Genomic DNA, 23,173 nt, shown 5'->3' with positions numbered 1-23,173 from the left:
TATCTTCAGATCCATGCTTTACCTTTTGCAAAATGTATGTAATTTTAGATTGCTTGCTTCTAGTTAAAAGGTCTTTATAAATTTCCTTATATGGTGCTAAGCACTTATGAAGAATAAAGCAAGTATGGAATAAGGGAAAAACATTCGGCAACATCAGAAGCAGAAGCGTCGCGATCTGGCAACATTGAAACAAGTTTCGAGAAGGACCACGTGTATCGACAGAAGGCGAGAAGAGAAAATTTACATACTTAAGTACTAATAGTTCACGAAAATAATAATTTTCGTGAACTATTATTACTTAAGTATGTAAAAATTTATTACATTTCCTGTTGTACGAGGGTTTTACCCAATTCTCGAACCGTGTCAGAGTAAATCCGTGCTATAAAAGTACCGTGTTATACGGGGGATGGTACCAATTCTCGAACCGTGTTAGAGTGAATCCGTGCTATAGAAGTGCCGTGTTATACGGGGGTTACCTGTACAGTATTTTTTATGTCTGGAAGTCTTTGCAATACTGTGCATTATATTACTGTAGTTGGTAAGTTACAAAAGACTGCACATTGTTGTATATTGTGCTGTCATTAATTTTTTTGAACTCATTTTCTATAATAAAAGTTTGGCAGTATAATTACTCGCCTCAATTAAACTTCTGTACAGAGCTGATCGTAAGAAATTACTGTATTGTATCCATATTCTCATTTTCCATATTGTGAGAGAAAATATCACATCCACACTTTCATAAACTCAAACAACTTTCACCCTAACTAGTTTGAGTTAGCAGGAGTTTACTGTATTAATGATTATAGCATTCAAATTTTGTTAATGTATGATACTTTGTTTTATCATTAAATGATTGAAATAAGTAGTGCTTTTTCTCAACAAGAATATGACAACAAACAAAACTGATGTTGAAATATGATATTTCTGTTAAAATACTAGTTCTACAAAACAAGGTGACAAAAAAATCAATGGTAAAAACATGATTAGAAAATATCAGCAAAAGATTTTGCTGAGAAAAATATAAATAAAATATTGTGTAACTTGCTTATAAAGTACATAAAAATTTTTTGATATTTAATATAATTTTTTTTATTTATTACTTATTTGAAATAATTAATTTAATACTTAAGTAACTGACTGAAATATTAAAAATAATTTTTTCTATAAATGACAAAAAAAAAAGATCTATTGAAACATTATTATATATATAACTTTTACAATAATCTGTCTAGATATTTTTAGAAGAGTTTCTCAGTATATCAATACCAACATTTAAAAACAATGAGTGTAGATTTTACAATAATGATTCAGGATATAATAAATTTGGATTTTTTTCAATAATAATAAAGTAAAATTTTTGTTTAAAATAGTATGATGAAATGTTTTTACTTTTTAAATGGAGGAAAAAACTTAAATATGGGAAGGACAATTATGAATATCTTTCAAATTAACAATGAAACTATTTAAAAGTTAAGCATCTATATAATTATATATATCTTTTGAAATATTAAAGGATTTTATACTAAAAATTATAGCCTTCTGTTTTGAGTTATTTTAGGGAAGATCATTCCACATGTGGACATTCCATCAACAGACAGTTTAAATTTTACAATGTGTGTCATCAAGAGACTTCCTGAGTTTATTTTTAAAAAGCACCCATGTACTGAATATGCTATAAGAATTTTGGCAAGATGGAGGCAAAGGAAGTGGTAAACAAATTTCAGGGATCTTGTTTAACTTTTTCAGGCATGTAACAGTTATGTTATTGTCAAATCACTGTCATTCACAAAGCAAACTCTAAAATTAAAAATAAAATAAATTAATTAATCCATTTTATATTATTTCTTATGGGAAAATATTTATAGGTTTTAGAACAAATTGGTTTTTGAAACAGTCAAAAGCTTTTGATACATCAAAATAAATGTCATGAAATTACATGGAAGAAAAAACAAATCCATTAATTTTTCTTCCATATAATTTAATATAGTTGTCTGTGCTTGCAATAAATGTTGTGGATAACCTGGTATGCTGCAATATGAAATGGGTGTTAATGTAGAGATAATAAGTTTTTGGATATAACAAAATATACACAGCTCAAAGATTTTTAGTATTGCAGATGATACATCTATTGGCCTAAAAGTGTTTGGTTCCTTTTCTGGAAAACTCTTCTTAAAACTTCTAACTTTTGAATTCCATGCATTGCTCTGTTAGATTCAAATCCACACTTCTGAGTCACTCAAAATTTGATCAAATATTTATCAGTGTATATGTATATTTACACTACAAGTAACACTCAAGCCTTAGTCCACTCTCTCCAGGAAAGTATTTTAAAGAATATTTTACTAAAACAAGGATCTGCTAAACTTATCTACTGATTTTATCTACTGACCTGTACTGATAAATATTGTGAACTGATATAATACTATAAATACTGATAGTATGAACTGTCTTAACTCTGGTTAATTGACATGTGTCATGTAATGTGATGCTGTATTAATATTCAAAAAATAAATTTTTTTTTGAAATTATATTAGTAATTTATTTTGTTCATATGTTTTTACATTTCTGATTTTTATCTGCATATACAGTCAAACCTTGGGTTTCAAACATAATTCATTCCTAAAAGCTATTTACTGGACCATCTATTAAAGATATTAATTGAAGAATTTCAAATTGATCACATATTTTTTTTGTTGGTTAAATAATTACTTTTTGATGCAAACATATAAAGTTATAGTAGATGATCTTCAATTTCTTTTGGTTTTCCCTGATTTATGGTATTCATCAAGGATCTGTTCTTCATAATTTATTTTTCATAGCTTACATTAATGATCCTTTATCTCGTTTGCTCTCAAATGTGTTTGCATTTGCATACAATTTTTAAAAATGAATTAATAAGGATCCAAATATGTTTCAGGATAATCACTCAAACCTACGTTCTAATTTACTGACATTAAACCTAACAATATCAATAAAGTGTGCTACTTGTTATGTTCATATTCCACAATTTCCTACTTTTAAATTATACGGTTAAACTTGAGAAGTTAAAGTGCAAATTTTTTTTAAAAAAAGGCTATAAAAATTGCTAGTAAAAATGCATAAAAGTATCCATAGAACATGTAAAACTTGAGAATATGATGATAAAATTTAAATCAGTTAGTCATTTTTGGAATCTGATCTATCAGTTTCATAATTTATAAACAGAGAAGCATTGTACTTGCAAACAGTTGTTATACATTCTCCATGTCAGCTGCAGACAGTTTGAAGAAAGTAAATCCTTGAAGTATGAAAACAATTTCTCAGCATCAGATGTGAAAGGAGCATATTTGGTTTACACCGAAATATCCAGATTTTGTAACTGAAGAAACTTTGGAGTTTTATTTTGGATATCTGAATTTTTGTACAGGGAGCATTTCAGTTTCTTGAAAGCAAATCCATCCAACTGATTTTTGGCATGTTTAAAAATCATGAACTGCTTTTCAGTAGACATACTGCTTTCCTCAATTAGAAGCTGAACTGCACAAGAACTTCTGTGAATGAATAGTGTATAATTCCTTTAACACTGCTTCTTGTTTCAACAGATTCTTGAGTTTCGTTGTAGCTGCTGAAGATTTTTTGTTCAGTTTATCCCATGGATGAGAAATTTTCTGCATAAAAACAAGCTACTTGAATCCACTTGATCCATGTGATTATTACAGGATGTTTTGAGAATGGCAAGTTAGTCATTTCTTTATGTAGATGTACTGTACATTCACAAGACAATCAAAGCCTTTTTCATTTCTGAAATGAAATTGTTAGCCCAAGAAGATTCTGCTGTAATTGCTTTGAATAATCTGTTAATACAATGTTCAAGATAAGTGACATCTCTCAGATATGGATACATCGTCATATGTGAACATGCACTTAGCATGTATGGTGACTGGTCTGTTATAAGTAATCAAACTTTTCATACAGAATGACAAAGTTCCACAATTTGGCATATGTATCATTGAAGGTTTGCATAACAGTTCTGGAATTTATCTTTTCTAATGTATAAACTCTTAATAGCATGGCTTGTACTGATTCTCCTGTTAACTAACCAGTGGGAATGTTTAGCAAGTATCTTTTTAGCATATTCATTGTTTCATCCAAAATATTAAAAAAAACCTGGGTTGTTTTCCTACTGTTTTCTTTATTTTTTTGAAAGTTGCTTCAGACACAGGCTGCACATAGTTTTTCCTTAGTGTACTTTTGTCAGGAATTGAGTGCTTGTTATAGTTTTCTAGAAAAGTTTTTGAATGAAGGTTCATTTATCTTGTTATGAACTATCTCTGACCATATTAAAGTTGTAACCAGTTTACATGAAAATTCATTCTTCTTGCTTGCATTGTTTTTTGCACAATTTAATGATGCTTTTTTTTCCTTCTTTTTTTCCCTGTTGGAAATATGTTTGGCATATTTAATGTGCTGTTTTACCTGTAAATAGAGATGCTTTTTATCCAAATTTATGGTAACATCACAATACTATTAAATCTCAAAATACTATTGTCAGTTGTAATTCCTTTTGTCTTCAAAATTATTTATTAATTCTTTCAGTTTTGACTTTGTTATGTTTGGCATTTTTTAAACTGGTAAGCTGCCATGTCACTATCACAATCCTTCCACACCTTTGTGTTGGAATTGTTTTTATTTTATATCAGAGAAAAGTATTTAAATATCAAAATTTATATAAAAAATAATTACTTAAAAATTTGATTTTAGATTTATAAAGAAAAATAAATAAAATACCCAATTTAAGTACAATAAAAGAGAAAAGATATCAAAAATTGCTCAGTGGTAAAAAAGGGGAAAAATAATTTACCTCCAACTAATTGTAAACTTAATAAAAAACCATCCTGTGATACTTTAAAACAGTCCTCTGTGCAAATAATGAAAAGCAGAGCACCTCAATTTTTCAAGTTTACGAATGTTTAATCTATGGATGACCTAGGTATGATTTTTCGATAACAATTAAGCTTTATATAGATAGTTAAACAGTCAAGTATTTGACAGGGAATTTTATGGAGACATTGTGAAACCATGTTGAAAATCGTTTTCAGATTAATTTTTTCTAAACCAATTTCCAATCCATTGTTTATTCTCTCTTGATATGGACATCAGCAAGATAGTTTATTTATTGATTAATAAGCTAAGTAATTTGCCTGCCACTAATTCAAGTAACAAGCTAGACTAGGATTGTCTGATTTCAATGACATAATTGTACAAGGGTAAGTCATAAGTTATCCACACTTTGGCTGTAGAATTTATTATAATCAACCTTCAGCAAGTCAAATATATCATTTCTCAACATAATTGCCCTGCTTTTCAATACATTTTGACCATCTGTCCACAAGCTTTCCTATTCCTTCATTAAAAAAATATTTTCAGCTGATCTGTGAACCACGAATGCACCACTGTCTTAATATCATCATCAGATGCGAATCTTTGTCCCCATAACACTTCTTTTAGGGTACCAAACAGGTGATAGTCCAATGGGGTGAGATCAGGGACCGTATTCTGGCCACTTATCTCTTGTCTCTTCTTTCAATGACGAATGACTTCAAAACGAGAGAGAAAATTCGTCTCTTGAAAACAGTGGTGATTCTGGTCACTTTTAACAATTTTGTCTTCATTGATGACGTCATGATACTACTAGGTTGCTGCTTTGAACACAATAAAGTGCAATAAATTAAGACACTTGGCGGTTTTCTCATCTTTTATTTAGTTGATATGTGTGAAAATATACATGTTTTGGGCTCCTAAGCCCCTCTTCAGCCAACTAAAATATTAAAGAAGTATTCAACACACATATAAAAATCATAAGTTTTTTAGAATTTATAAAAATATCTTGATTTAAAAGAAAGTATACACTTTTAAAGAAAATTTAAAGAAAGTATACACTTTCTTTAAATTTTCTCTTAATAAATCTTAAAATTAAAAGATAGAAACAAAATTTAAAGAAAGTGTATTACTTTCTTTAAATTTTGTTTTATAAGTATATTTTTCTCTGTGTAAAATATCTATATTAGTTTTATCTATATTACAATTATTTAAAAGACAGTGTTCATGAAAGGCAGAATTTAGTCTTTGATATCTTAAATCGGCTATATGTTCTTTCAATCTTATTTTAACTTTACATTTAGTTTCTCCAACATAAAAATTAGTATTTTCACATGTGCATGGAATTTTATAAACTACATTTTTGCTTTCTTCTTTCTTTGCTATGTTTGTCTTTCTAAGTTGTTTCACAGTTAATTAATTAATCTAGAGTGTAGCTTTTCATATGTTGGTACCAGTTTTACATTAATATATTTTTTTTTTACTTCTTTATTAACTTCCTCATACAAGCCTTTTATGTATGGAAAATGAATGCATTTTATGTCTGTTTTGTTTAGGATCTATTTCCCCCCCTAAGTGTTAAGAATTCTATTTGAGTATTCTAAAAGAATAAATTTTCTCTTGAGTGCATTTAAATGTTCAATTTGTTTTGGTATTTATCTTAGTTCTATTTTTGATCTTACTGTATTCCATATTAAATATATTTTGTTTTATATGAAGTAGTATGTTAGAATTGTAGTTAACAGTAGTATTTATTGAACACATCTTTTTTAAACGGTTCAAATTCGAGATTTGTATTATTTCTTTTAATTGCAATATCTAAATAATTTATACTGGTGGTAATTTTATCTTCTTCTTCTATTTTAAATTGACTATTTTTATGGATATTATTTATTATATTTCGGATTTCATTAATGTTAATCTTGACCTCATCATATATTATTAAGACGTCATCTACATATCTTCTGTAGAATTTTATATCATGTGTGTCACTTATTTGTTTATCTATATCTATCATTATAATCACTGCTAGTTTCGGTCCTATTACTGACCCCATACTAATCCCACTATTCTGTGTATAATATTTACTGTTTCTTTCAAAGTAGTTGCTTCTATAGGTAAATTCGATTAGGTCAATTATTTCGGGCTCAATTTTGAGTTGTATCAGTTTAGGTTTGATTATTTCCCATATTATGGAAGGGTACATATCAATTATATCTAGGCTTGCTATACAGTAATACCCCGACTTACGTGAACCTGGAGTTACGCGATTTTCAAATCTCGTCGATTCGTCTTTTGTTTGAGCGCCATGCAACCCTTGATTACTCACTCCCCCACACTGTTGTTCAGCTTACATGTTTGGATGTGTTGTGCAGAATCCATACATAGCTACAATTTATTTTGTGTTATTTATTTCTGTGTTTGTTATATCTACGGAGACTCGAGAGACTTACTATGTCATCTAAACGAAGTAGAACTAATTCTTCTGCATCAAACAAGAAAAGAAAAACTTTATCTTTGGAATGTAAAGTTAACATTGGGTATGTTCGTAAAGTCGAATGAGTTAAGCGAGAATGAAGTCATTGTTATTCCTATTTCATTAGAATTTTCGAACGATTTGTTAGTAACTCATTTGACTTTACGAACATACCCATTATTAAAGACTTTGATACAAAAATTAAAATTTGTGAATTGGCAAAGAAGTTTGATCTACTGGAATTGTCGGTCAGAACAATTATAAAAGGCAAAGAAAAAATTCTCGAAGCTGTGAAAAATGCTCAGTTTTTAAATTCAAGCGTCATTCGTAAACGTCACGGTATTATTGCTGAGATGGAAACAATGTTAAAATTATGGCGTAATAATCAAGTAAATGTGAAAAATTGTAAAATAATATAGGCTTAATTTGTTATACATATATATTATCTAAGATTTTATTAAACATTTTTTTCTAAATTATTGTTTTCTTTAGTCTCTGGCTCCAATTAAAAATTATTTGTATGTATTTATATGCGAAATTATACCCCGACTTACACGAATTCGACTTACGCGGTTACCGCTTGGTCCCACCTATCGTTTAAGTTCGGGGTATTACTGTATACAACTGTAAAATTGTCATAGACGTCATGATATGTAAATTTGTATTATATTATGAATGAGTATCAACGGAGGTAATGATTTTACAAAACTAATTTATGAGTGACATACTAGATGGAAAGTATGGTTAATTAAATACTGTCTTTAATGATAGTTGTACACCAGGTTGTGGAGGTGAATAGTATTTCACATCGGACATTGTTCGGTATGCTTAATTGCCATAGTGCATTTGAGATGTCCCTGACGTCTAAAGTAATGGAGATGTATTGAAGAAACTTAAGAATAAGCTGATATCACTTTAATTTAAAAACTTGTGTATGTATAGGTATGTTTTAAATCAAGATATTTTTATAAATTCTAAAAATCTTTATGTATTTTTATGTATGTGTTGAATACTTCTTTAATATTTTAGTTGGCTGAAGAGGGTCTTAGGAGCCCAAAATGTGTATATTTTCACACGTATCAACTAAATAAAAGATGAGAAAACCGCCAAGTGTCTTAATTTATTGCACTTTATTGTGTTTGAAGTAGCAACAAAGTTTAAAGCGGTTTCAGATCATTAAAAAAAACTACTAGGTTGATTATACATGTTGGGGTTATCTGTGCGCACAACATGATATAGAATTTTAACCAATGAAATTGTGAAATTTTTGAAAATGCAGAGAACGTAAAATCATAGATCATATGGCAAGGAAAGCACATGTTCAAATAAAGCATGTAATTTTGATGAACTTGTTTTTTGTTTTATAGCATTTTTACAGAATGTAATGTCAATTTGTCTCTTAAGAAATAAAAATTTTAATAACTTAAGTTAGAAAAGCGTGCATACTTAGATATTTTTTGAAATATTACCATCTAATTTCTTCTTAACTATCTAAGTAAGATTAACATCATACTCAATAGTTCAGTAGTTAATGTAGGATAATTAAAAAAAAAATGGAATCAGTGGCATTTCTGAGTAGGCACTGAAAAAGAATAAGAAGCATTTTCTCTCTTGAAATATTCTTTCCCAAGATAGAGAATGTTTTGTAATGCAATCATACAACACGAGTAGCATCCAGTCATCCATACTGGATATAACAAAATTGAGGCAAAAGATGATTGGCAGGTCGAAAGACAACTATCCATTGTCTCTGATAAATGAAAGAAGCGAAGAGAGAAAAAGTTGTCCAGAATCGCATTTAGAGAGATGCGATGATCTCTTGAGATGTAAACAAATGATTAACCAATCAGTGACTGGCTTACGAGAGACGATGACCAGAATACAACTCCAAGACTATAGGGAGAATGCTCTGCTCTAATGCTTCAAAACAAAGTTTTTGGAGAGTGTCGATAGTGTGGATAGCCATGTGGGATAGCTCATACACTGCTAACCACACTGTCGACATACTCATGAAATTTTTATTTATACTTATTTTTAGTTTATTGAAATGCAAACCTAAACTTATATTGTTCCTTACAGACTGATGATGTATTGTGTAATCCATGTTTGACTCTAAGTTGTTGTTGTAATAATTTGTACATTTTAGTTTATTAAATTTAATAGTCAGTTATTCAGTTTACATAATTCTGACAGAAAGTTTTTCTGAATTTTGAATAGCAAGTTCTAAAAACTGAAAAATCAGGAATACATTATAATGTTTAGTGTTACTTTAAATAAATATAGTAAATATTACTTAGATATGAAAAAGATTGTCAATAATTATCACTCAAATTATCAGGTTATTTATTTATATATACTTGATTCATTAAAAGCAAAAATAATTCATTATTTTTTTGTGTTTTGTTCTGTTTTCTACATGACTTATATATTCAGAGCCGGCCCTACCGTAGGGCAAACGGAGCAGCCGCTCCAGGTGCTAAGTCCTAGGGGGCACCTCAGTGGTAAAGAAAATTAAAGTGTATAAATTAGGGGCAACCGAGGCGGCGCCATAATAGGATCTTGCTCCATCTTAAAACTTGCCTCAGGCTGTATATACTGGTACTGTATATACTGTATATACAGCACTGTATATACTGGTGCTTAGTCGAAGCTAGATCAAGCTCAAAGCATAACTATAGAAAAAAAAATTTTTATGTGCTGTTCATGTATGTATTTGTCACACAGGAAATTCTGAAACATGTTTAGTATGACAGCCTTCTGTAGTATGATGTATGTACTTTTGTAAAGTCCTAATGTTTCAAGACTTTTGTTAATATATGTGATATGACATCTGTGCAAAAAGGATTACTAGCACAATAAGTACCTTTATCCATTCCCCACAGATGCTTTATTTTGTGGGCACGTTATTGATTATTATTATTTAAATTTATAGAATTGTTTATTAAATAAATTTATTTGTATCACATGGAGAATGTAGATCAAATATTTGCTTTCTATATATTTGATGTAAAAATAACCTGTTAAATTGTTTTATTCTGCTATTAAACTATTTTTTTAATATTGCAATGAAACTAATTTCAATTTATCAGTTAATATTTCATGTTACTCAAATGCTATCCAAGATTAATCCTTTCTTAAAAACAAATCAGTTTCCAAAAATTGTTTTTATCCTTTTATTTTTTATTCATTGTTGAATTGTGTTTATTTAAATAAAATTATAATCAAACTTTATTTAAAGTAAATCTTGAAATTATTTTAAAATAAAGTATCTTAATTTGTTTACAATAATAATTAAATTTAGTTTAGTTACAAATTGTATTCACTTTCAAACTAATTTTTACATTTAGGTATTTAGTTGATAACAAATGGTTCAAACAATGGAGAAAGTATGTAGGATATGATAGCTGGGATACAAGTAATATAGGAGAGAATACAATTCATCCTGGACCAATAGATAATAGTTCCCTATTTAGAGGTTAGTATTAATATTAAAATATTAGTTTTTATGATGTAAATAAATAAAAATTAATAACTTTGTACTTTATGAATGAAATTTATTTATCCTGATATTTTTTAAAGATAGCTGTGTATATGACATATTATAGTATTATTAATAAACTCTTTACAGACAACTTTTATTGCATTTGTATAAAAATTTTTATAGCTTTAAGATTGATATTTAGTTTGTGTAATTGTTTTCAGTTTTTACAAAGAATTTATTTTAATTTATTGATATTTTTTATGATGATTTTTTTTAAATATTACCTATACAAATTACAATTATTTTTTTTTTTAATTAATGTAATTACAATAATTGTAATTTGTATAGGTAATATTTAAAAAAATCATCATAAAAAATATCAATAAATTAAATTCTGATCAAATTTTAAAGTAGAAAAAGAAACTAACTTGAAACTTTGTCCCAATTGTCAATCTTTTTGTCATTATCACCTCTAGCTTGGATCAAAGTCATTTATAACATAGAATAACAATAAAATATTCCTGTAGAATAACAATACATAATAACTATCATACTTGTGGGAAACTATAAAACTTTCAGTTTAATGGGAAAGTTTTCTCATCTGTTGAACATAAAACAAAAAATATATATAGGAATTTATAAACTATATACAATTTTAACTTTTTTCTTTTTAATAAATTTATATAATAATTGGGAGAGAGGAAACTGATTTAATTTAAAATGTTAATGGTAAAAATTGCTGTTAAATTAACATGAGAAGAGAGTTTATATCAAAACACAGTGTTTACAGCAGTTCTTACCAGTATGCTAATAAGTCTGTAACTTGTTAAAATAAGTTAATTTTTTTTCAAAATTAAGCAAATTATTGATTTTTTTTTCTAATAGCAAAGAATCATTTTAATCAAAACAAAATCAATACTTGTTGTTACATTATGAAATTATAATTTCAAAAAATTTTGTATATGGTTTAATTTACAAAATAAAAATAATAATAATAATAATTTATCATTAGCTTTACAGGTCATTGCTCACTGTTTTTTTTTAATTTCCTGGCTGTTATGTATATGTAACAACGGAAAGTATTGGAATTGTGTCAAATTTGACTTGCAGAGTTGTTTTTGCAAATCTCCACATTTTGAAACTCCCTGAATCCAAAAAAGTAAAAAAAAAAAAAATGGCAAAAAAAATTGTGTGTGTGTTGGCATCTAATTTGCTTAATATCTCAGGATGGGATAAAAATTAATTAAAATTTGGTAAGTTGGCTTGTTTATGAGGGTCATTGATGATATTAAATTTTGGTGGTTAAAGGTTGAGAGGAGGGCCATGTGCATCTCCAGAAGGATCAGACTTAATGATGATTTTACTCATTATTAACATTTATTCTTTTTATAAAACTCATCTCTACTGTCAAAATGAAGCTTTTTGCCATTTTATAGTAACTAAAAATATAAAAAGTTTTCATAATAAAATCTCATAACAGATGGTGCCACACAAGTTATATTGTAATTAAAATTATAAAACTTATTTTCTAAATAAGATCTCAGATAGCTGGGTAAGTTATGCAACTGCTGCTGGATTTTTTAAAAAATGTATTAAATAAAAATATAAATAAGAATGTCGTTAAATAATCCTGATTTGTTTTCTGTAATTCTATATAAAATCTAGTTACTACTAAAATTCTAGACTGATGGTTGGGCTGCACTTTGAAAAAATTGTAAGCCTATAAATTCCCACTGTCGTCTATTTGTTGTCCATCCTTAATCTTAAATAATGTTAGATAGATAAAAGTGAAAACCAGATACGGAAAACTTAGGGGCAGGAGACACTGATTAACTATATATGAACTTCTGGTTTGGAAAGGAAGTTACGTTATTTCAATTCAGAAATTTTCTTCTGGCATGATTGTTGTTATTAGGAAAAGTGTGAATACAGGGGTAAGAGACTACTAATTTGAGGAGGAGAGCATATATTTTAAATTAAATAAATTAAAAATACAATTAAAAATTGCAGCCTATTATTGTGATGATATCACAATAAATATTTTCTCATTTTTTACTATTATTTCACAGACAAGGATTTATCTTCACATTTTGAATCAACTGTTTAAGATTATTTTTTATACAGTTATGTTGGTAATTGCTATTTGTGTTATTTTACAGATATATTGTTATACTTCATAATGAGCACACAAGTATGTTGTTTGTTAATGTTAGATGTCAGCATGAAATAAATAAAAATTTTATATGGAAATGTTATTGCTTTGTTTGAAAAGAAATGTCACTGTAGATTTTTTAAAATAAATTAAAACATTCCAGAAGCTGGAACTGTAAATAATAACTTACAATTGAACACTTCTTCCACCGGATACCATTTTATTGGAATGCAAACAACCTATTCGGAGATATTAACTATACAATAAGTAAATTAAACATGAAACTTTTTTGACTTGTTTTGTTTCGAAAATCAGTTTAGTTCTAAAATTTTTTACATAATTTAAAAATATACTGTTTAAAAACATAGAGAGAATTTATCATTAAAAACAATGGTAAAATCAATCTGGAATTAGAAAAACCAAATTTGAAAGATTTGAATAACACAATAAAAAATATTATACATTTTTGTTTTCTTGATGATCAATTTTTTTTTTTTGTTTGATTTGTAGCTCTATTAAAATTGTTATCACTATTTTAAAAATTGTTTAGATTCAAGTGTTGAATTGATTATTGAGATATAATAAAATTTTGTGAATAAATTACTTGGATCTGTACAGTTGACCCCCACCCTATAATGCGGTAGATACGTTCTGCTTTATAAGAATTTCGTGTTGTAGGAATCCTTAAATACATGAGTCAATCACAGCCCGGCACATGTGCAGTTTATGGACTACAGCTGTTTGAAAGGTTTTCTTCCATAAAATTAATCGATTCTAGACTAATTTGACTCAACATTTCCAAAACATGTATAATTTTTTGGGAATAATCCGTATAAACTATGCTATAAACAAAAAATTGTAGGATTACTTACCAAGTGTGCACCATTTAACGACACTATTGCTTAAGCTTGTTTTCGTCGCAGAGCAGCGCACCAAATGGTGGGCGTGTTTTCTAATAATTTATTTTTCTGCAAAAAATTCGCTGAACTTTGGAGACATCATTAATAGAAATCATTTTTATGGCCGTTGAATAAGAAATGTTTTTTTCACAAGAAATGTATAAAATTACAGTACTGTATTAGACTTACAGTACCTAATTTATATACTATAAACTCAACTTACCTGCCTAAACTCTCCGTAGCATGTAAGTAGTTTGGCTGCTCGTCCACTATTGGTCCAGATTCGACCAATCCTGTCGTGACACAAGTTGGCGATGACGTTTTACCGCATTTTACAATTCTCTTTTAGTGTCTTTATATGAATATGGTCGCAATTTTTTCATCGCAATGTACGAATCTGCATTATATGAACCTGCGTTATAGGGGGGTCTACTGTATCTGTGTTTTTAACAAATTCTAATATTTTTGTTTAGAAGTGAAAATGAAGTCTGTAAAAGGCTAGTTTCATTACTATTATTTTTATACCAATCCTGTAATAATGCATATTATATTATTTTTTCTTCATTCAAATATGATAGTATTATTATTAGATTACATGATTATAAGTTGCATAACTAGTAATAATAATAAAAGATGACTACTTTATCACCTTCTGACAGTTATTGTTTAAGATATATATACATAATATCTTCATATACATAATGATCATGATTTCTGATTATAGATGATATGTGACTAAATAATTTAATATTGATGAATTGTCATTTACAATCATATACAGGTATACCTCGCATTACGTCGGTAATTGGTTCCAGGAAAACGACGTAAGTCGAATTTACCTGTCTCCGAATCTACTTATCACTAGGAAAGCATTTTAAATAATATATGGTTAATAAAAATCTATTTTAAGCTTACAAACAAATAAATTTTAGTTTTTAATATAGTACAAAAAAAGTAATCTAAATTTACGAATGCATGTACTGTAAATACAGTACATACTTGTATATATTTTAATATGATTTTATGTGCTTTAAACGTTTATCTAGTGATATTACGACTTCAATATTTGTGACGGACAGACGTAAAGTCGAATAAAATGACTTAAACTTGATTTTTATTTTTCCATATACTTTTTTAACAAGCGACGTATAATCGGGAACGACGTAACTCGAAACCGACGTAAGTCGAGGTATGCTTGTACACAATTTTAATAATTAGAATTTTATATAAAAGAAGTAATATAGGCTTAGTAAAAATTTCTTACTCAACAAATGTATTTTTATGAATTGCAAACTAATTTTCTGAAGTTAATTTTACTGTTTAATGCAAGGTCATCATTAATATTGGGAATGTAACTCATAAATGAATAAAATTTGAATTTTTCTAGATCATAACTAGGACATTAATTTTAATAATAAAACATAATTATTTCCAAGAAATATGTTTATGAAATTTATGTATAATTAACAAACATGAAAATTATTTACAACAGTTAATTAATACAAATATATATTTGAAAGCCTGTTGGATGTGCTTCTGAACATCATTGTTATATTGGTCTGGTTGGGAGGAACTGAAAAACACTTATTTGGATTTAATAATTGTTTAGTAAGGATATATAATGTACACAAAAAACAAAACTGACCACAGTAATGCACAATACTAACTACTAACACCATTCAAGGTAGTTTCCAAGATTGTCCACAGTAGATTATCAACATGGAGAAGGTGGTGAATACAACTGGCTGCATCTGAGTCACTAATATATGCTAACTCTCAGCAAAACATATCCAGATGTTCTCTTTGTTTGCAAAGTGTTTTCCACACAAAAGCTTCTTTACTTTGGGAATCAAATCAAAGTTGCATGACTGAGGTCTGGTGAATATGGAGCATGTTCCAATTTACTCATTTCCATCTTTGAATAGCATCAGAAACATACTGACTGACTGCATGATAATGAGGACCACTGCATATGCCCCATGTAGACATTCAGAAACACATTTAATAAGCTTTCAAATGTATTTTAAATAAAAAAAACTAATATAAGTACAAGGCTGGCGTTATTCACATTTTAATAAATATAAAAAATATATATAGCTCTAAATGCTAATTTATCATTAAATTTATTCAGTTATTTATTCTTAACCGGAAATTTCCAGTTAAAGTAGGTCAGAACTTAACACGAATAATTTGTTAAGTTCAGCTCTACAATTGCAAATGGATCTATAAATTTTTAACTGATTTACCATCTGATATTGCTGTTATATTTTTATATGTGAAATATAAGATATCAATGTGAATAACCTTAAAAGAATTTCATTCATTTTTTAATCTAATTTTTATTATTAGAAGTTATATTGACTTCAAACAGAGCTACCTAAAATTATACTTTATAAAGTTATTAATGAGTAANTATATTTATATAATAACTAACAAATAATTACATGTATGATTATATATTCATATTTAATTATATTTTAGTTTTATTTCTATTGAAAATTAATTTTAAAATATACATTTTTAACAGAAGAGAATTCACCAGAAATTAAAGATCACCTAATTGATGAATTAGATTATATCTTAGTACCTAAAGAAGCTTGGGAATTACTAGTTTCTTGGTATGGTATCTGTGATGGACAAGAACCTATTGCAAGGAAAGTAGTTGAATATGGGATGTTTGTAAAACACTGCAAGGTAATAATGTATTAGTAATGATAAACATTTACTTTTTTTTTTATTAAAATTTTAATTTTTATTTGCATAAAAATAAATTTTTAAATATTACAGGAAAAATTATTATTATTAAAATTATTGTTTTAAAGTCTATGAAATAAGAAAATTACTTAACAAAAATCATTCTCTATAGTAATAATTAATGTACTAAAAATATTTATTTATAAATAAACTTCTATTTGTCGTATTTTATTTGTTTTCAGAAATTAACAATGGACCTCAAAAGGAGATAATTTAATTGACTTCACTATTTTATGAGGAAAATTTTTTTACAGAATTACATGATGTTATATGAGCTTTCAATTAAATTCTCTAGAATTACCATCAGTAAATTAATTACATATATAAAATTATTTTTTAATTTACTTATTATTAATTGATGAGTTTTGATTAATCAGTGTCAATGCAATTATTAATCAACCATCAGTTGCACTAAATATACTTTGATAAACAAAAAATTTAGTTGTATTGATCTGTATGTTTGTTTTATTATAAGAAAAAATGTTTATTTTTCACAATATTTTTTATTAATTCTTAATGGGACCTCTAAGATGTATATTAAAAACTGATATTTTTCAAGTAATGTTATCTTGAAAATATAAGCAAATGACAAAACAAATTTTCAATGTTTTTGAGAAAAAACATTTTTGGTTTCAAAAATTCATAAATGAGATGTTGTACATAATTTAAGAAGTATTTTATTTTAACTAAAAAAATAAATTTATTATATTAATTAATGTTTGTTTTTAACAAATAATAATAGGAAATAAATTCATAAAACTAGAAAATATTAAGTAATTTAAAAAAGGATTTCTTTTCAGTGTCTTGATTTTATTTTTCTCCTTTCAACTTTTAAATTTATTTCTATATATATATATATAATTAGAAATATAGAGAGAGAGAATTTTTTCATTTGTAATTGAAAATTTTAATTGTTTAAAAAGTATTTAAGAACTTGTATTGATGATATTTTTGTTTTTATTTCTTAGGTTGAAGTATATTTAGTTGAATTTAAATTATGTCAAAACAATGATACTGATAATTGTGTTACTAAAAAGTTTAGTAAAGTTGACACTATAGGTAAGTCATTGATTTTAAATGTAAATTTTAATTTTGTAGATAGACTGTATAATAATTTTAATTAATACAGTTGAGCTCACTTAAGAGAGCACCCTTTGGATTGCTGTGTCATGTTTCTCATCACGACTACTCCCTTCTCTGAAATAACAAGATTACCCAGGGGATGCTAATAATAATTTATTCTCTTCACTTTTTCATGTCTTTGGAACTCTATGTAACTTATATTGGATTGTTTGGAAAGTAATTTCATTTTTTTCCATGAAAAAACACAATATTTTTATAATAAATAAATATTTTATTGAATTATATATCAACCATTTTGGTCAAATACCTGTTGTCATCGTTTCTGGTAGTAGCATGATTTTACATTCATAAAAGTTTTGATCGTTGCTTACAAAAAACTGATCCAAGTGATTTTTGACATTGTCATTTCAAGTAAATGTCTTACGGTTAAAAAAAATTTGTATAGACCGGAACAAGTAATAATCTGAGTGTGCTCGATCTGGCAAATATGGTTGGTGTGATAGCACATTCCATCTAAGTTATAATGGTTTCTGACAAGTTACCAAACTTGTGTGAAATTTGACATTATCATGGTAAAACACTACACCTGTTTTGTTGATCAATTCTGGCCACCTTTTCTGTTTGATTGTTTGATGATTTTACTCAATTTGTTTACTTGATGGCAGTACACTTTCGAATCAGTTGTTAAATTGTCTGGTAAAAGCTCCAAAAAAAAAAATTCCTTAAAATCCATGTTCTTAAAGAGAGCATCTCTCTTTAAGAACATGGCCATCCAGAATGTCTGACATGGTCATCCAGAATGTGGTGCATCTTCATATTGAAATTGCCAGAATGAAATTTTGTAAACCAGTTTTGACATTGTCGTTCTGTCAATACATCATCTCCATACACATCACACAATTTTTTTCTCACTTGAACAGCATTCTTACCATTTTGGTAATAAAAGAGCAAAATATGCCTAAAATGCTGTTTTCGATCTTCCATATTTGATGGGAAACAAAAAATAAACAATTGCACAAAATCAAACAAAATTTTTTACAAATAAACTTTAAAATGCTAGTTGTCAAAATATATAATGATAATACGGTTTAGAATGAAAATGGTGGGTAAAATACGACTAATCCATCTAGTGGAAAAAAAAACCAAATTACTTTCTGAACAACCCAATAGAACACACAGAAATGTTAAAATTCATTATCACACAATTTTACTCTACTTACATGTTGATTTCCATTCGTATATCAATTTTATTGTTTTGTCAAATAATCAGTAAATATAGTGTACTAGTTACATTACTTTCACTTCTTCCTAGAAATATGGTACTCCCGCCTAGCTGAAAAAGATGTGAACGTACTTACTCGAAAATTTCTGAATACTCTCTAATAAGACATAGAGTATAAAAACAAATACTGTAGGCATGTTTTAAAGTGAAGTTGTGTGATCTCTGAAACCTGGTTGCTAATCATTTCTTGGCATGTTCACTTGAGATGAGGACATACATGTGATTTGTGCTCAGGATCATTGGAAAACTTATATGGGGCTTGGAGTAGAACAATGTTTTTTCCTTTTCTTTTTTCTAAACAAACAAAATGCATAGAATCTTTCTTATTAATAAAAGGCAGTCTTAAAGATTTTATTTTCTGTTAGTAAAAATAACATTAATTTTATAGTAGTAGGAACCACACTGGCTCCCTAAATTTTCTCTTGGCCCAAGAAAAAATTTCCAGCTCTTCACTTTCAATGGCCCTGTCTGCACTGTTTATTCATATATATATTTTATGATACTTTTTTAATTAATATGTAATTGCTTCTCATGTGTGTCCAATAAAGCCTGTTTATTATAACTGTAAGAAATCTTCACTATCAGTATATTATAAAACAGACCAGTGGAAGATTTCACCAAATTTTCACATAACATATATCATAGTATAGAAAGCCCTGCTGCCATGTGCTCTGAGCAGTGATGTACTATAATATTAAAGATAGACCCTTCTAAATCTTCCTGAAAATAGTTCTCCCTTATGTTGATTGCTGCTCTAAAAATATTATTGACAAGACACTTATTTAAATGCGTTGTTCTATTATCTGGAGCTCTGTTAACATGAGTCTCACTAATGTAAAACACAGGGGAGAAAACTAGGAGCATGGAAGAGTACTCTCGTAAGCAAAATGCTCTCCTATTTGATGCTATCCTGTTTGACTGTATATGTGTGTTAACTCAAAAAGAAATTTTAATGTTAGATTGAAATACATATTTGATGATTTGATTACATTTTTAATAATATTAAAGTATTTATTTATAGTATTGCTTTTAGTTCTTTGTTAATATAGTAGAAACGTCTTTATCATTTATTATTGAATATAATAGCCTTTGTATGTGCGTGAGTGAGTGAATTCCTTGTAACTCCTGCTGTCATTGTCCAATCACAGGCTATTTAATTTGAAGATGTATATACATATAAATTAATTTTAAATATTAAAAAAATTTGCTTTTTTTATGAGATGCCACTAGATTCAGCTCAGTGATGTACTCATGTTGCAGTGACATCATTTATCTTAATAATATCTGCATTGTATCACTTCTATAACAAATTTTTTAAAAAACTTTTCATACTGACCATGACATTATTGGCATGCTACTTGCTCATAGAAGATAGTTTGTCATGCTTGACTAGGAGAATTTCTCTAGTTATGGTATATTTTATAAATTAGTAATTTGTTAGTTGCAAAAAAACAAAGTTGCAGTTTTAAATCTTTTTAAAATGAAATAATAAGTGTTCTGTATTTTCTGACACACAATATTTTAAACAAATCTAATTAAATATATAAAGTGTGTATATTTCGTTATATAAATTAAATATAACTATATTAAATCTCAAAATTTTTATAAAATATATGCAAGTTTGTAGGCATTTGAAAAGGGAAAGGCATGAAAGAATCTTTCATAATGCATAGGACATTACATTTCTATTTTGTTATAAGGTATTTATGTAATTTTTAATCCATTCTCAAACATTACTAATTCATTAGTAAATTCATTCTGTATTAAACTTTAAATAGGTTTAAAATAATAATAATAATTTTAAACTTCAGTTTAAAACCATTATTTATATGAGAATTTTGAGTAAAATGTTCAGTTATAAAATTGGAACAGAGCTGTGATTATAACATTTAATTAATTTGGAAAGAATTCAAAACAATCACATCTTGCAAATTATTTATTTAAATAGATTCTCAAGATGTGGTTTTTTTGTATTTTGTGAATTCAAATTGTTATATTTCCTGGAATATAAATGCAGCTGTTTTTTTCTGAAGAATTTTTTTCTAAAAAATCCTCCATTATTCAAAATTAAAACAAATTTAGAGAATTTTTCTTGTGTAAAACAGTTATGTATTAAGGAAAAAGTATGATTACAAGAATACTTTAATCTTTATCCTCATCTTCAGAGCTACACAAAATATTCTCTAAAATCTGTTCTGTATTTGAATCTGAGTCATTGCTTTCTTCACACAATAAATCAGTGTTAGTTCCATAAAGAGCATTAGCGTTACTGATATCACACTTTTTAAATGGTTTAAGTTAATAATAATAATCTCTAGTTTTATTGCATTCCATGAGGTTTGCTTATTCATACACTTATGAAATTGTTAGTTTTTCTTTTTTTTAGTTGCTATTATTTTAAAATCTGAAGACTGCAATTATTCCACTTCTTCATGAATCATTGAAATGGCTTACTAATAGAAATGCTTAAGTTATAGCTGGTTAGTTAAATCTCTTGGAATTACAGCCAACTGAGTTTTCAACTAAGTTTATTTTTAATAGCCTCAGTTCTATGACAATGAAATTGATCTCATAATAGTAAAGATGGTTTAACATTCTGCAGGATACCTGAACCATACTTGTTCTGTCCACAATTTCATTCTTCTTCCATTCATGCAATGCAGCCTTTATGGTAGGCATGTATTTATTTTTATTTCAATAGGGCAAATTTTAGTTGAGTAATATGTCCTTTATTTAAAAATCAGAAAACACGGCATTTTTGTGCCATCAGAATAGCATGACAAAATGTGTAATGGTGGTTGTATTTTGGGTGGGTGGGGATAAAAACTGTAACAATAATATTTTTGCACTTTTTGATATACAGTAGAGCGTCGGTTATCTGAATCGAAACATCAGTTATCCGAAAGAATTCCAGTTGGCAAATTTAAATTTTTGCTAGTGCTGTGGTACTGCAATCTTTGGCTATATCTTGGGCTACTCCAATATTTTTTTTTTTTTTTTTTTGTTGATGTGTGTGTTTTAGCTGGCAGCACTGGCACTTTTGTGTGGTGTTTTTCTGAGGACTGTGTGTCATGCTGAATCAAACGTTTTTGATACTAGATCAACATCTAAAGTATATATTTTTTGTTTTTATATTTTTCAACATATTTATTTCGTTTGTAAAAAATAAAGAAATAATTTTTTACGATGCAATAGCCACGATTATTATTTTAAAAAGTTTACATTAGGCTTAACATTGATGAAAATTCAATGCGAAGTGACATGCAACAGAGAAAAATTTCAACATGGGATAGGTTAATATATTTTTTCGTACATAATCGGTTATCCGAAAAATAAGTTATCCAAACAACCCCAGTCCCCAATTGATTCGGATAAACGATGCTCTACTGTGTACTATTTTGCTTGAAGGCAAATTAAATGTCATAGATATTATACCTCATCCATATTTCCTAATTGTGATAGTTCAAAGTTCTATCGTTTCCTAGCATTAATAACTTACTTATGTAAGTCAATCACTTTATTTTCATATTCACTTGGCATCTTTTGTGATATTTTTTTGTGCACATACATAGGTTATTTCTTTTTATTAACCTATAATGCCAAGATGTTGAATTAGTAAATTTAACAATATCTTTGTCTGTTGCCATTTATTTTGACTGGTGATCAATCACTTTTGTAGATAGTGAAATATCAAATTTTGTTCTTTAATACACATCATTTTTTAAATCTTTATGTTCTGATTATCTTACAATTCCTTTGCAGAGATTATTTATTACATTCAATCATTTTTAAATCATTGTCATATTGTTTCCTTCTTGTTGGCATCGTTTTTTTCAGTTGGGAGCAACCGAAAATCTTGTGTTGCCATTTTACTTTGCATATGCAATGATGCTAAGTTTGAAAGCAATAGTAAAGCAATGTTTAGTTTTGTTTTCAATCATAGATTAGTAAAGGATATCTTCATATCAAAATTATTCTTTCAATCACTATATCAGTGTATTTCTATTAATAGGACTTATCATACTGGTGTATAAGATTACAGCCTCACAGTTACACAGATTAAAATTGTTTTATTTTACAATTACCTGGACACATACAATTTGCGTTTCGGACTTGTACGTCCCTCTTCAGCAGGTATTTGACAAACAAATTCTAAATAAAATTCAAACAAACTTAATTTACTGACAAT

General features: G+C 27.7%; 1 protein-coding gene across 1 annotated transcript in view; it reads left to right on the top strand.

Annotated features, from left to right (window-relative positions):
- Window positions 1–23,173, top strand: part of LOC111621532 (ubiquitin carboxyl-terminal hydrolase 4-like) — a 119,038-nt gene that overhangs the window by 14,363 nt on the left and 81,502 nt on the right. The window contains exons 2-4 of the mRNA XM_023363690.1: window positions 10,681–10,808; window positions 16,393–16,559; window positions 17,588–17,678. Of these exons, the coding sequence (XP_023219458.1) occupies window positions 10,681–10,808; window positions 16,393–16,559; window positions 17,588–17,678 (386 nt within the window). The remainder of the gene's footprint in view (window positions 1–10,680; window positions 10,809–16,392; window positions 16,560–17,587; window positions 17,679–23,173) is intronic.

This window comes from Centruroides sculpturatus, unplaced genomic scaffold (genome assembly GCF_000671375.1).
Source record: "Centruroides sculpturatus isolate CEXI.00-Female unplaced genomic scaffold, Cexi_2.0 scaffold272, whole genome shotgun sequence".
NCBI lineage: Eukaryota > Metazoa > Arthropoda > Arachnida > Scorpiones > Buthidae > Centruroides > Centruroides sculpturatus.
Note: the sequence above shows the minus strand (reverse complement) of the source record. Positions and strands in the feature narration are given on the sequence as shown.